The sequence below is a fragment of the Cyprinodon variegatus genome, unplaced genomic scaffold (assembly GCF_000732505.1).
Source record: "Cyprinodon variegatus isolate N-32 unplaced genomic scaffold, C_variegatus-1.0 Scaffold155, whole genome shotgun sequence".
NCBI classification, from domain to species: domain Eukaryota; kingdom Metazoa; phylum Chordata; class Actinopteri; order Cyprinodontiformes; family Cyprinodontidae; genus Cyprinodon; species Cyprinodon variegatus.
Window position 1 is genome coordinate 540,716 of NW_015150608.1, and position 13,035 is coordinate 553,750.

Consider the following 13,035-nt stretch of genomic DNA (forward strand, 5'->3'; position numbering starts at 1 on the left):
CTTTGAGCTGATTGAACCTGGTATTTCACTAAATGTTCCACATGTTTAGACCAATGAAAGTTTTGTTTTTAGAGCCAAAAACTGACAGAGGCTTTAGCAATTAAAGAATGTAAAAATAAACATTCCGTCTCAGTTTGTGTCCCGGTTGTTTTTCAGACTCCTTAAAAGGCCAACACAAAAACCACCAGTAGCCTGTCTGCTTTTTAACAAGTATGAGTTTCCCCTTATTTTGTTCATTCAGGTTCGACATAATCTGTTGTTTATGCTCCTCGCTGCATAAAGTTGGCAGCGTCATAAAGGGCTCAGCCGGACGGCGAGTTTTATGAGTTTATCTTTCATCGTCAGAAGATGTATTAATCCCTGTGTCAAATGAATCAGCTATAGAATTTAATTATTTAGAAAATAGAATGTAATAATAAGAGGAACTGTTGTGACCTTTATCTGTGTGTGCAGACAGTGTGTGCAGCAACAACTTTGACAACCTTGGACCTGTCCTTTCTTTGGTAATAAACCATCTTTTTCTTTTCCTCCTTGCTCCGCTGATCTCTCCGTTCTCACCTCCTCCGTCTTCATCTCTCTGTTTCTCTCCTTTCCTGACTAAATAAGGGAGTTGGAAGAAGAGGAAGTGGGCCAGCATGCTTCCACTGGATTTCAGCTGCTCTTCTGCAGGGTGTAACAAAACCAACTGATGCATTTTTAATACGCACCGAAATGTCACACTCTGACAGATGGTCTTTCGGCCTGGTGGTCTCTTTCTTCACGCTTGCCATCGTTAAAGAGCATGACCACAGACACCAAAACAAAACGCATCGATGGAGCTGATTGGGTCATTTTGAGGAATGGATCCACAGAGCTGTCGCTGTTTTATGTCAAGCGTGTTTTTGGCTCAAAAAGAAATATTTCTTCTTAGCAGTTGAAGTTCTGGCATGAATGGCCACATCTTCATTCAGTCTCCACTCTAATTCATCTCAAAGGTGTTCAATTGGGCTGGGGTCAGGATTCTGTGGAGGCCGGTCAACTTCCTCCACCCCAGACTTGTCTTTATGGACGTTGCTTTGTCAGTTTCATCTCTGAAATGGAAGGGGCTCCGAACTGTTCCCACAGATCTGGGAGCATAGAGTTGTCCAAAATGTCTGTGTATAATGAGGTATTCAGAGTTCCTGAACTGAAACTAAGGGACTAATCCCAACTCCTGAAATACAAACCCACAGCACAAACCCCCCTCCACCAGACTTTACAGATAAAAAAGGAACGCAGAAGCACTGATCTATAAATACTTTCTATGTTAGAAACAGTAACGGTAAACTAGGTCCATTGGTGAATCTTTCTGGGAAAGAAGCAGTTGAACTGATGGGATCTGAGCCAGTTTTTATGTCAAGTGACGAAGGAGAGTACGTACAGTTAGTCACAGTAAAAGTTGAGCCCTTCGCTACATGGCCTTAACTCTATCATCTATAATCTAAGGTGTTGATGGTAGCAAGTAGAGATTGTACTAAAAAATTATACGGGATGGGAGAACAGAGATAATGATAATAATTTAATGATCTCGCATTGGAGAAATTTACCTCTGTATTTAATCCGTTCTCTTGGGGAGCAGTGGGCTGCCATTGTGCGGGTGCCCGGGGTCTTGCACAGAGACCCAGAGTGGCAGACCTTAGAAGTGGGGCTCGAACTCAGAACCTCAGGATTCCAAGCTCTATGCCCTAACCACTTAGCCTCGTGAGACCATCCTGATCTCGCGAGCTTTCAAGATTTCACTCGCAGATCAGTCTGGAGACTCTCCGTTAAAGAAAATTTGGAGCCGTTCACCAAACGAACGTCCAATCAGCGTTGGCTTTGAGGCTGGTTGAGGTGTGACGCAACGAGAAGCGCGACAGTTCAGTCTAAAGAACATGGCGGCTTCAGCCGATGAAACTAGCGTTAGCGTGGCTATCGAGCAAGTTTTATCGGAATTACAGAGTATTTCTTCACTGAAAGAAGAGCAAAACACTGCTCTGGAGGCTTTTCTCAGAGGAAAAGATATTTTTGCTCTTCTCCCGACTGGTTTCGGCAAGAGTTTGATCTATCAATTGGCTCCTCTTTGTCGTCGCTCTGTTAGTACATCATATGCTTCGTTGATCTGATTGGTTTATTTGGCCCGTCTATCACCAACATAGGCCAATCAGCTAACCAGTATTTTCGCCCCTTCCCAAAATTATTTCTACGGAACGTTTCCAGATGGATATGCGGAGCAAATCCATCTGGCGGAGTCAGGTTACTAACCACTAGGCCTCCACTGCCCTTCAGATAGAATGAAGAGATGAAAGTAGGTTGCTACTATATGTCCTCCAGCAGCCTAAGCCTATAGCAGCAAAACTATACAGATAGCTCACGATAACATGACTATTTCAGATGAGGTGGGAGAAAAGTTGAGCCAAGGAGAAACGTCTGTCTGAACCGAATCATCCTCTCTAGATCGGGCAGTTCATTCTACGTCCTCTATATCTCTACTCACCCAGCGACTGAGCAAAACATCAGTCTGTTTACAACTATAAGCTTTATAAAAAGGGAAACTTTTAAGCCTGGCCTTAACAGTAGACTTGCCTAATCTGTCTGTCTGTGTTTCTTGCGGTTTTCCTTTTTTAATGACTACGCTACACAGCAGAAATCCTTGGATTCTAATATCCAGTGCAATAACTATGTTATATAAAGCATCTTGGTTACAACCCTGTAAATAATCTTGAAATTATGTAAATAGGGAGCTTTACTTAGTACTAGTTCCATTCTTTAAAAGCGCCTCATTTGATATTATAAATTCCCACTTTCCCTGAATGCATCATCTCCAGCATGACGGAAGGGGGGAACCCCGGAGGTGTGACGTAGCAGAGCAGGCTGAGTGGTGAATCCCCGTCCAGCCCCTTGATGGAAGCAAATTAAAGCAACTGAGCGACCTTAAAAAACGACCTTAAATCCCTAAATCTGTCGCAGCTGCGGAGGGATATTTCACTTTCACTAAGGTGATTTTTTTTTTCTCTCTTTTATTTTCTTGGTTCGGGAATCCTGTAAATAAATAAATGAGCGCGGCTTGCACAGAGCGGAGCGGGGCAGCACAATAGAGGGAGCAGGCTGGGGAGGTGGCTGTGCGTAAAGAGCGTTTTTGTTTTTTTTTTTCCAGCTAAGAAAGAGGACAGGTGAAGCTGTGGATCACCTGTTTACGTCAGGCGTCTGTCTGCAGCCTCATCCAGCAGGTGAAGGAGGCGCATTTCCTGCCTTATCTGATGGACTACCAGGTGCACCTTCAGCCTGGATGCAGCGCTCACCTAGGGGCCTTCAGTCTGACCTGAGGCAGCATCTCTAAGAGGAAAAAAATTGTCTATTATATTATATATAAAAATAATAATTCAAACTCTTTATGACAAGTAGTGATTATTTATTTTGGGGATAATTCAACTGATCATCATCTGGCTGTGATCAGTAAGGAAGAAGTGAGCGCTCTCATGTGGCTCCCTGTCAATCAGAGGTGTGTTGGGCGCCACTCGTGATGCGCAAAGGGTTAAAAAGAGGCGCAGCTAGACGCCAGGGGAGCTGAAGTCATCCGGCAGCGCGCACAGCGAGGAGGAGGAGGAGGAGGAGGAAGGGAGATCCACGCAACACCTTCTAAAACACGTCCAGGCTGTCGACCTGCGCGCAGCTGCTTTTCTTTTTCATTTCTTTCTCCTTCTGCAGCCAATCTGAGGCTCCAGGGGCCAAAACAACGAGAAGAGGAGGTGGAGTGAGTGAGAAATAAATAAAAAAGGCGCAGCTCAGCTCCCCCCCCCCCCCCCCCCCCCAATAATAAAAAAAAAATGATTATGGCTCCAACGACGCTCATCGGAGAAGTCGCCCAGTCCGCCTCCAAGGAGCGGCCAGGAGCGCAGGATGAGAGCGCAGCTGCGTGAGCGCATCGGCGGACAGAGAGGGACAGCAGCTCGGCTCCCAGTCTGGACTCTGAGGCTGGAAGTGGATCCGGTCCTCCCGGTGCGCACAGCGCGCCTCCTTTCCAGAACTCTCTCATTCATCTCCCAGAGATCAGAACCCACCTGAACACACCTTGGAAACTTTGAGGAGGGGGGGAGGGGTCCATGTGGGGAGCGCACTGAGCATCCTGCTCTCAGAGGAGAGGCGCTCGGAGAACCGAACCTCCACCGTGATCTCCTTAAAAGTCTCCGCTAAGAGGTCGCCTTTATCCAGGGGCCACCGCTGTAAAGATGCCGGTCCGGAGGGGCCATGTGGCCCCTCAGAACACCTTCTTGGATACTATCATCAGGAAATTTGACAGTCAAAGTAAGATCTGAGTTTTTCCTTCCCTTTTACCCATAAAATAACACAAAATATTTATTTACTGGCTGGAAATATAATCATCCAAATTAATGAAGCTTTTATTGGCTCTAATAAAGCAACACTGGTGGAAAACCTTATTAAAATAAACAGGTATATAACATTTCTTATCATGAATCAACAAAATAAAACCTCAAATCATTGATAAAATATAAATAAATCTGTAAACATCAGTTCCCGGCTAAAAAGCTGAAACAATTTGCTTTTGTAAAACATAATACATTTAATTTCTGCTTTGATCAGTTAATAGATTTTTGCTGACTTTGCAGCATCTCCCCTCTTTCTCCCTTCCCAGCCCAGTGGGCCTTATCAGAGCCATGACAGGAGCTGCTTCCTTCCAACAGAACCTCATAGTGGATTAAGAAGCTTTGAGTTTGTCCTGTTATTGAGTTTAAGCAGAAATCCTCTGGGTCTGCTGCTGCTTCTCTTCAGTCCACTGGAGCCTTGTTTTCTTCTGTTTACCTGATCCTGCTGGTTTACATTAGGCTCCTCCAGATAGAAAGCTCATTTCCTTTCACTGATTTATTACAGTCCACTTGGTAAAGTTTATTGCTTTCAGTTTTCCGCTCTGACCCGTTAACATGTTCCCTGGGCTGCTGGTGGGTCTCCCTTCCAAAACCTTCCTGCTTTGCTTCGGATTTCATGCTCGGCTCATTTAAAGCATCAATTTTCTTTGTTGTTCTCTGTCAGCTTTCCCATTTGGCCGAGTGATAGAGCTGTTATCGAAAGCTTTTTCTCTGGTAACTTGTTCTGGAGTCTGTAATCCCTTTTGTTTTTTATTTTTTTAAACACTTTTTACATGAGCTGCTTCTGCTTCTTCAAACTACTCAATGATTCAATTTATTTCCTCCTCCTGAGCTTCAAAATACTTTAATCCATTTAGTTGTTTTCGTATTTTATCTTAAAGTGATTAACTGTTAGAAAACACTTATTTAAATGTGCTTTCTTACATTTTCTCTTGATTCAATTTATTCAATATCAGTAAAACATTTAAAAACTAACAGCTAAATTAGCTATATCACTGAAATCCTTCTGTTTTGTCTTCCAAGGTTAAAAACATTCAAAAATAAGGAAGGATTCTAAAGTTAAGGTATAAAAAATGTTACATAATAAAGATTCAGTTAATTAGGATATTATTATGAAGTTAATTTATTTCAGTAACTTAATTATTTTATAACTTTATTCACTAATTTGTAATAAAATTACCTCTGAGGACTCAGGATGTAGATAAAAGAGGTTGTACTGAACGTTGATGAGTGCCGGCAGGCAGACTGGTAGCCGGCTTGAGTTGGCAGCTGATGACTGAACCAGTTGGTGACCCACAGAATGGGCAGGTAGCTGCATAAGGAGACTGGTGACAGGCTGAACTGGCTGATTGCAGTTCTGAGAAGGGAGACGATAAATGACCAGAGTGGAGGGAGATTTTAAGCAGACTGGAGGATGGTTGGCAGGCTGGAAGATAGAGCAAACTGTTGATAAGCAGAAATAGTTCCGTGTCTGAAGCTAATGAGAATCCGGTGAAGGAAGGATGAGCACAGGAAGGCTGTGAGGAGACATTCTGGCAGGGAATGACTGAGAGAGGCAGGTTTAAATAGGCAGGTTGGGAGAGAGGATCTGTTTACTCTAATTAGCAGAGCAGAGCAGGGAGAGATAGGATTAACTGCACAAGAACACTAATATATGTAGTTAGAATTTACTAGTATTTAAAAACCAACATGCTGAACTGACACTTAAGTGAACCTTTGTGGCCCTGAAGCATTTACATGATTAAATATAATGTTCAATTAATCTTCGGCACTTTAAAAGCACTTTAAAAGCCTCTATCTAAAATAAATCCACCAGAACAAAATTAAACATATACTCTATAGATATAAGGTTATTAAAATTATGATTTTTTTTTTAGACCTATTAACAAATTCCTCCTTAATCAGGATAATTTCTTCTTAAAAGCTTCTTTCAGCCACGAGAGTTTGTTACACAAGATTAGATTTATTGATTGTTTTAGTTATCGGCTATCAAAACAACGCAATTTCTGATATTTGTCTGATATCATGGCTGTATTACAGGCTCTATCTATGTTGATCTGGTGTGAAGTTCTAGAGCCTGTAGGCATTTAGTTTCCTCTCCAATAGACTCAATGCACCAGTTTCATTAGCAGCAAAACATGGCAACTTATTTTTTGCTATCCACGCTGTTTATAGGGTAAATATCGCTTTAAAGTTTCCACGCAAGAACATCTGATGTGAAAAGTTTTGTTTATCTTCAAGAAAATGCAATTTTCTCATTTTGCACTTTCCCAGTTCTTGTATATAAACAATATTTTCCTCAATCACTACCATAAGCAACTAAACGGCTAATCTTATTTCCAGGGGTGGAAAGAAATTAATTACATTTACTCAAGTTACTGTAATTGAGTACTTTTTATGAGTAATTTGTAATTTTTTGAGTAGTTTTTGAAATATGTAATTTTAACCTAAGTAGTTTTACTTTGCTACATTTAAAACCCCCTCATCTTACTACGGTGGCCCTGAAGTGCAAACTGCAACTACAAATCTAAAAGCGCAACTACATTAAGGAAACACAATTACATGAGACATCGCTGATTGGACGACGGCGCCGTTTGACCCTTGAACCGGAAGTCATTCTGCCTGCTGCGGCTTTTGAAAACATGGATATTGTCGGCGCCCCAAACATAGCTGCCGTTATCCAGGAATATTTTGAATCAGGACATACGTACGAGGCGATACTGGATATGCTCGAGACTAATCACGAAATTTCAGTTAGTTTGCGTACACTGAAGACACACTTAAAAGAAGCTGGACTGTTCAGACGACGCAACTTCCGGAAAGAATAGGGAGCTGAACTAGTATTTTACACATTTTTTTAGGTTAGCATTAGCAGATGTTGGGATCCAGAGGTCTGCCCTCCAGAGGGCGCCGTGGATCCTCTCCTGAGAGCTGGTGCTCATTTGAAGCAGCTGATCCCCATCTGCTCATTAAGCTCTCCCTACATAAGCTGGAGGAGAGCTCCACTCTGAGCCGGATTGTTGACTCTTGTCATAGTTAGCAAGCCTGAGCCATCCTGCCTGTCTGACCCTGTTTTCCTGTTAACCTGTGCCTGAACCTGAACCTAACCTTCCTTGTCCTCTCTGCTTCTCCAGGAGGAACCCCAGTCTGTAATCCAATAAACTATTGGACTTTTATCCTGCCTCTGAGTCTGTGAGTTCTGCATTTGGGCTAGTAATCCTGCCTGATCATGACAGCAGACCTGGAAACGGGTACAGAACGAGAGCAGGGGAGTGCGAGTGCGCCACTTAATGGCCTGGAGGAGTTAGAATTGTAGCTGTCGCCTTTGAGTCTTTAAGTTAATCTGACACCTATTAATTTATGGATGTATTTATACTTTTCTAGCACTCTATATTCCTTAAAAAGATTAATTAAGTGGTAAAAGTAATCCACTTTATATGATCTGGAACCTTACATTTAAATTCTATATTCATTCTTTTGTCTCTTTTTGTGTTTTATAAACTCAAAGCTGAACTAACGTCACGCATGAGTGACAATATCCTGCTGTTGTTGTCAGTTCCCAGCATTTATTAGACTGATAGAGAAGTAATCAGTTAAAGATTTAAATGCTGTGGGGCACAGATTCAATTAAGCCCGCCTCATTAACCATATGAAATACTTTTATGTAACTCACTTATTGACCTGCTTTTGTTTTTTTATGCCTTGACAAAAAGATCTATAGCGCATTAACTGAGCTTCAGTTGGAGACCACAACAACCACAAAAGCATTTTTTGTTGTTGTTTTTCCGAGCTGCTTATTGTGCAGAAATTCCCCTGAGTCCAGGGAATTAAAGGGTGTCTCCATTTCACGGCGCGCAGGTGTCAGCCCTCCTCACGTTCCCCGCAGCATCAATGCAAATTATTCATGTTGTTTCCGTCTCAGGACGTGTGAGCCGACTCTAAATGTGCCCGATGGACCCCAAAGGCACGTTTCTTCCATTAACTCATGAAGACGATGAGGTCAATGAGAGCTGCGGCCTGAGAGGGAGAGAAAGTGGAGCCGAGCGGCGATAAAAGCAAGTTTTTGTGGTGAAGTTAGATAGTCCTCAGTGGTTCCGATTCAGGAGCAGTAGGTGATGTCTTCCTGCATTAATCAAAAACTCAGCAGCAAGAGAGTTTTTCCGACAACTAACGCCGGTAAAAGCGTACCTCCTTTTCACCTGACAGAGGTGCAGCCATGTTGAATAAATCACGTTAATCCTACTGGGTTAATGTTTCCTATTTGGTGAGCAAGAATAACACTGTAAAGGTGAACATTTTCTTCTGCTCACTGAAACCCAACAGAGCCACTGAATCTCGGTTTAGAGCCACTGAACTGGTTCTAAAACTAGATTGAAACTCTTCAAAGTACAAAACCCAAGTAGCCGATGGCTTCTTTGGAACAATTATTAAATAAAGACAGTTCAAGTAAAGATAAGAAACAGAGAATAAGTAAAGTTAATTGTTTCTAAGGTTTTAAGGATTGCAAATATTGATTAGTTTATTATTATTATTATAGTGGCAGGCTTTCGCAAACCAGACAGAAACATGTTTGGATCTTAGTGACAGAAATGGCAGTTTACACCTCAAGGCATCGTGATCAGGAATTCAGAGTAGGGTGGACATTCCTGCCATTGTGCCTACGTTAGAACACAAGCAATTTCAATTAAATTAAATTCAGTTTATTTATATAGTGCAAATTTACAACACATGTCATCTCAAGGCACTTTCCAGTTCACCAGATCATCCAGTCCGATTGATTCAAAGTTTTCTATCTAAGGAAAACCAGCTGATTGCATCGACTCGAATGCAATCCCTCACACTAAGCATGCTTGTAGCGACAGTGGAGAGGAAAAACTCCCTTTTAACAGGAAGAAACCTCGAGCAGAACCAGGCTCAGTTTGAGCGGCCATCTGTTGAGGCCCACTGGGGTTCAAGGAGACAGAAGCAGAGACACAAAAAAACAAAAAACAAACAACAACAGCATCTTGAAAGTTCTTACATTAGATTAGTTGAAGTCAATTGGAGCAGTAGAGGTTATACTCAGGAACCCAGTTTGAATAATCATAGAAAGTTTTTTTTTACCTTATTCCACATGTCTTCACTTCTGTTGTCGATCTTCTCCATGCTCTGCTCTAAATCCAGGCTGGTATTAAACCTTATGTTCAACACAATGGAAACATGAGCTCCAGTCTATTTGTTTTTTTTTTAACTAAGGAAACAGGTGTTAATGGAAGAGAGAAACCATCTGTGACCAGGCAGCACTAATGGCAGAGCAAGCAGGGAATAACCAATCAACCTTCAGGATTTAGTTGCATTTGCAATACTATTGCATTTTTATAAATTGCAGTTTACAAACAAGAGAAGCACTCAATTTTGGACAAGTTAAATTAAACAGGGATAAGACACTGACTTTTTCACTCCAGCCCTTTAGGTGGAGGTAATACACCTAAAGTGGGTTTGCTGCTGCATAGAAGGGGAAGAGTGAGTTTCAGATAACCTGCAGATCCATGTTTACAAGCTAAAAGTAAGCACCTTTCCATGCAGCAGGAACATTAGAGTCCTGTGACAACAGACTCTGGCCAAGATTTTAAACTTTTGGTAAGTCTTTCTAAAGAATTTTCTACACCTATCCAGGAGTTCTTGACAATTCTGCAGTTTGAACCAGATCAATCTATAGTTGGATCACTGTGTTTAAACAATGGAGATTCATCCTCCTAAACACATTCCAATTAAGAGGCAAATGTAAGACCCCGCCACCAATCTCCTGAGTCTGTTGCTTTGTACGGACCTTGTGTTTGGGATTTTAACCCGTACAAAACAACAGATGCTAAGCTTATAAATCCCCACAAATTGTAGAAATAGAGTGACAGTAATTTCTGTCCAAGGGTTTTTCGAAAAGAGGTATTACTTTTTGGTGACACAAAATTTACTTTATATCAATCCCCTATTAAAAAAACAATAACACAGAAACATGTGCTCTGTTCAAAAACGTAGGACTCGCCTTAAAGGGCCCGATTTGAAGGACAATTACGTCATAGCGCAGCGCCGAGGTCTGGTCAGATTCCAAGAGTCCTCGTTATGCGACCTTAAAATGCGTCCTTCTTTTTGCCCAATTTGAAGGACGGGTCCGATGTATCCTTGATTTAGGTTACTTGGCGCCGAACAGTGGTAATAATTGGAAGTTCAGTTTAATATAATCCAGTCTGTAAATAGTTCCGTCTGAAATGAATGAAAATAGTTGTTTTAATGGTTATTGAGGCAGATATGTGGCGGTAATGTTTGATTTATCAAAAGGTTTTAATCTGTTACTGTGTAATCTGTTACTCTAGGTAGACCGCGTCCTTGGAGGGTGCAGCCCAGGTTTTTCGAACAGAGCCATGAAGTGAAAGTGTCTTTCCCAAGGACACAATGACTGGGACAGATGGAGGTTAAAACCCTCAGATTAAATAGTATCCAGGATAACTTTTCAGCTGATGGAAAAAGAAATCACAAAAGATTTAAGGAATAAATTACTGTTATGAACAGTGTTGCATTCATTGACTAAATCTAACTTTCATAAACAGCTTCTTGTTACATATAAAGATCAGACTACAGCTCTACAAAAAAAAAAAAACATTAAGATGACAATAACTATGAAAAATGAAATATTATCCCATTACAGCTAATTAGTTATTTACAAAAAAATAGTTCCTGCTGGGGTAATTAAATAATTTAAAGTTGAAGGAATTAAATAGACAATCTTCTATGTTTTCTAATTTGTGTCGATGAAATTAAAATGATTAAAATGTGACTAAGGGTCAATAACTAAAACTAAATTTAAATCTTATGTCTTAATTATCATTTGCAATTTTCTAAACTCTTGTCATGGAAAATATTCTCATCCCTAAAACTTTTGTTTAAATCTGTAGAGCCGCTGTTTATCATTTCTGACTTTGACAAATTATTAATTAAAATGTCGACTTTATAATAATAGAGCGTTCAGTCTGAAAAGCACTGCAGTGAATTAGTTTTCTCAGTTCCTTTCAGGAAAGGATGAATTTAAAGGTCCTTTCCCTCAGTACTTATTCTCTTTACAGTTGAGAGGCCCATGAAAGAGCAAAACGCCGCCCAGAAACATACAAGAAGCGTAACTTTTCCTGGGTTGGAGTTGTGGATAATTTATTTTTTTTCTGTTTTATCTATTTCTAATGAAAAGGAAATTAAAAAAGGATGGATTCAAGCGGAGGAGTTTCTTCAAGTCCTCCCAGACTGAAATTCATCTGTGATTCCTTTATCAGTGAGGGGATTCTAGTCATGGTTCGGGTAACAACACTTTCTGACAAATGTATTTTTAATGGATATTACAGCATCCTCTACATATTGGAATACTTGCTGCTCACAGAGAGGGTTTCTGGTTTAAAGGTCATCCCCCCCAGATGCCATCTGTGTAGTTTGGACTTAAGATTAATTGGTTAAAATTGATTGGTAGCTCAATTGATTTCAGGGGTGGGTGTTTTCATTGTGTCTTTGTTTTGGCGCTGTAATGAATTGGTCAACCTAGCACCATATTTCCTCCCTTGAATGGATTCTGGTCCCATTGAGACCCTTAATGCAGAGAGGTGTTCAAGAAATGGGCATCTTTTATATTACTTTGTGTATACTTTTCTAGGAAATGGGGGATTTGTGCTGGAGTAACATATCAGCAATGGTACCCTACAATGGCATAAAGACACAACAATAGGCCCCAGATGAAGTACCTTACCATATATGTTAACTTGTGTTTTCTTGAGTCATGTAAAGGTGATAGCTGCAAGTTTAAGTCCTCCCAGTGAGTAAGTGGCACACACTAGTGCCTACCTGCTTTCATTTTGTCCTTGTTGTCAGGTCCACTAATGCTAAGAGTAATGCTAACCAGACTAATATTGCACAGTCAATAAATAAAAAACTATAATACCACTGTGCAGCTATATTATAGTTATTTATTTATTGACTGTGCAATATTCTGTGCAATATGCTGACTGTGCAATATATGTGAATAAAATAGTCATACCACTACCTCACCGTTGCTCCTTACCTACTACACTTTAATGCAAAAGAAAATCCACCTGTATATAAGCCATCCGGATTGTACATATGACACCTCAAATCTCTGTGCTACTCCCTTGTATTTTTTTATTTCTTATTTTTATTTTTTCATTGCACCTTCATCTTTATTTATCTTGATATACTGCAATACCTGGATATACTGTATATATATTGTTTATTCTTAATGCACCCTTTTCCTCCTTGTTTGCACCTTCTTTAATTACTATGCCAAAAAAAAAACAAAAAAATTGCTATGCCACTATGTGACCAGTGAATGTCTCCGCTGTGAGATCAATAAAGCTCATTTAATCTAATCTAATCTAATCTAATCTAAACGAAACATTTAACCATTTAGGAAGAAAAGAAGCAACCCTTTTGCTTTCTTAAGGAGATCGACAACTACTCGATATGTTGGCCTAAATACGTTGACATTTTCATATTAACTTTAAAAAATTGGCATATTTTTTAATTTTGCCAAATAAAACAAAAATATCTCCATCAGAGCCAATGGTCCTTCACACACGGCTATGCAGAGAAAGGGCCGCTGCAGACGGGCTAACGTTAGCCC

At 40.6% G+C, this 13,035-nt stretch overlaps 1 protein-coding gene across 1 annotated transcript in view; it reads left to right on the forward strand.

Moving 5' to 3' along the window:
• The first annotated feature begins 4,152 nt into the window (after window positions 1–4,152).
• The window catches only part of kcnh2 (potassium channel, voltage gated eag related subfamily H, member 2), a 368,885-nt gene continuing 360,002 nt past the window's right edge, over window positions 4,153–13,035 (forward strand). Inside the window, exon 1 of the mRNA XM_015377494.1 lies at window positions 4,153–4,302. Coding sequence (XP_015232980.1) covers window positions 4,227–4,302 — 76 coding nt within the window. The 5' untranslated portion in view covers window positions 4,153–4,226. The remainder of the gene's footprint in view (window positions 4,303–13,035) is intronic.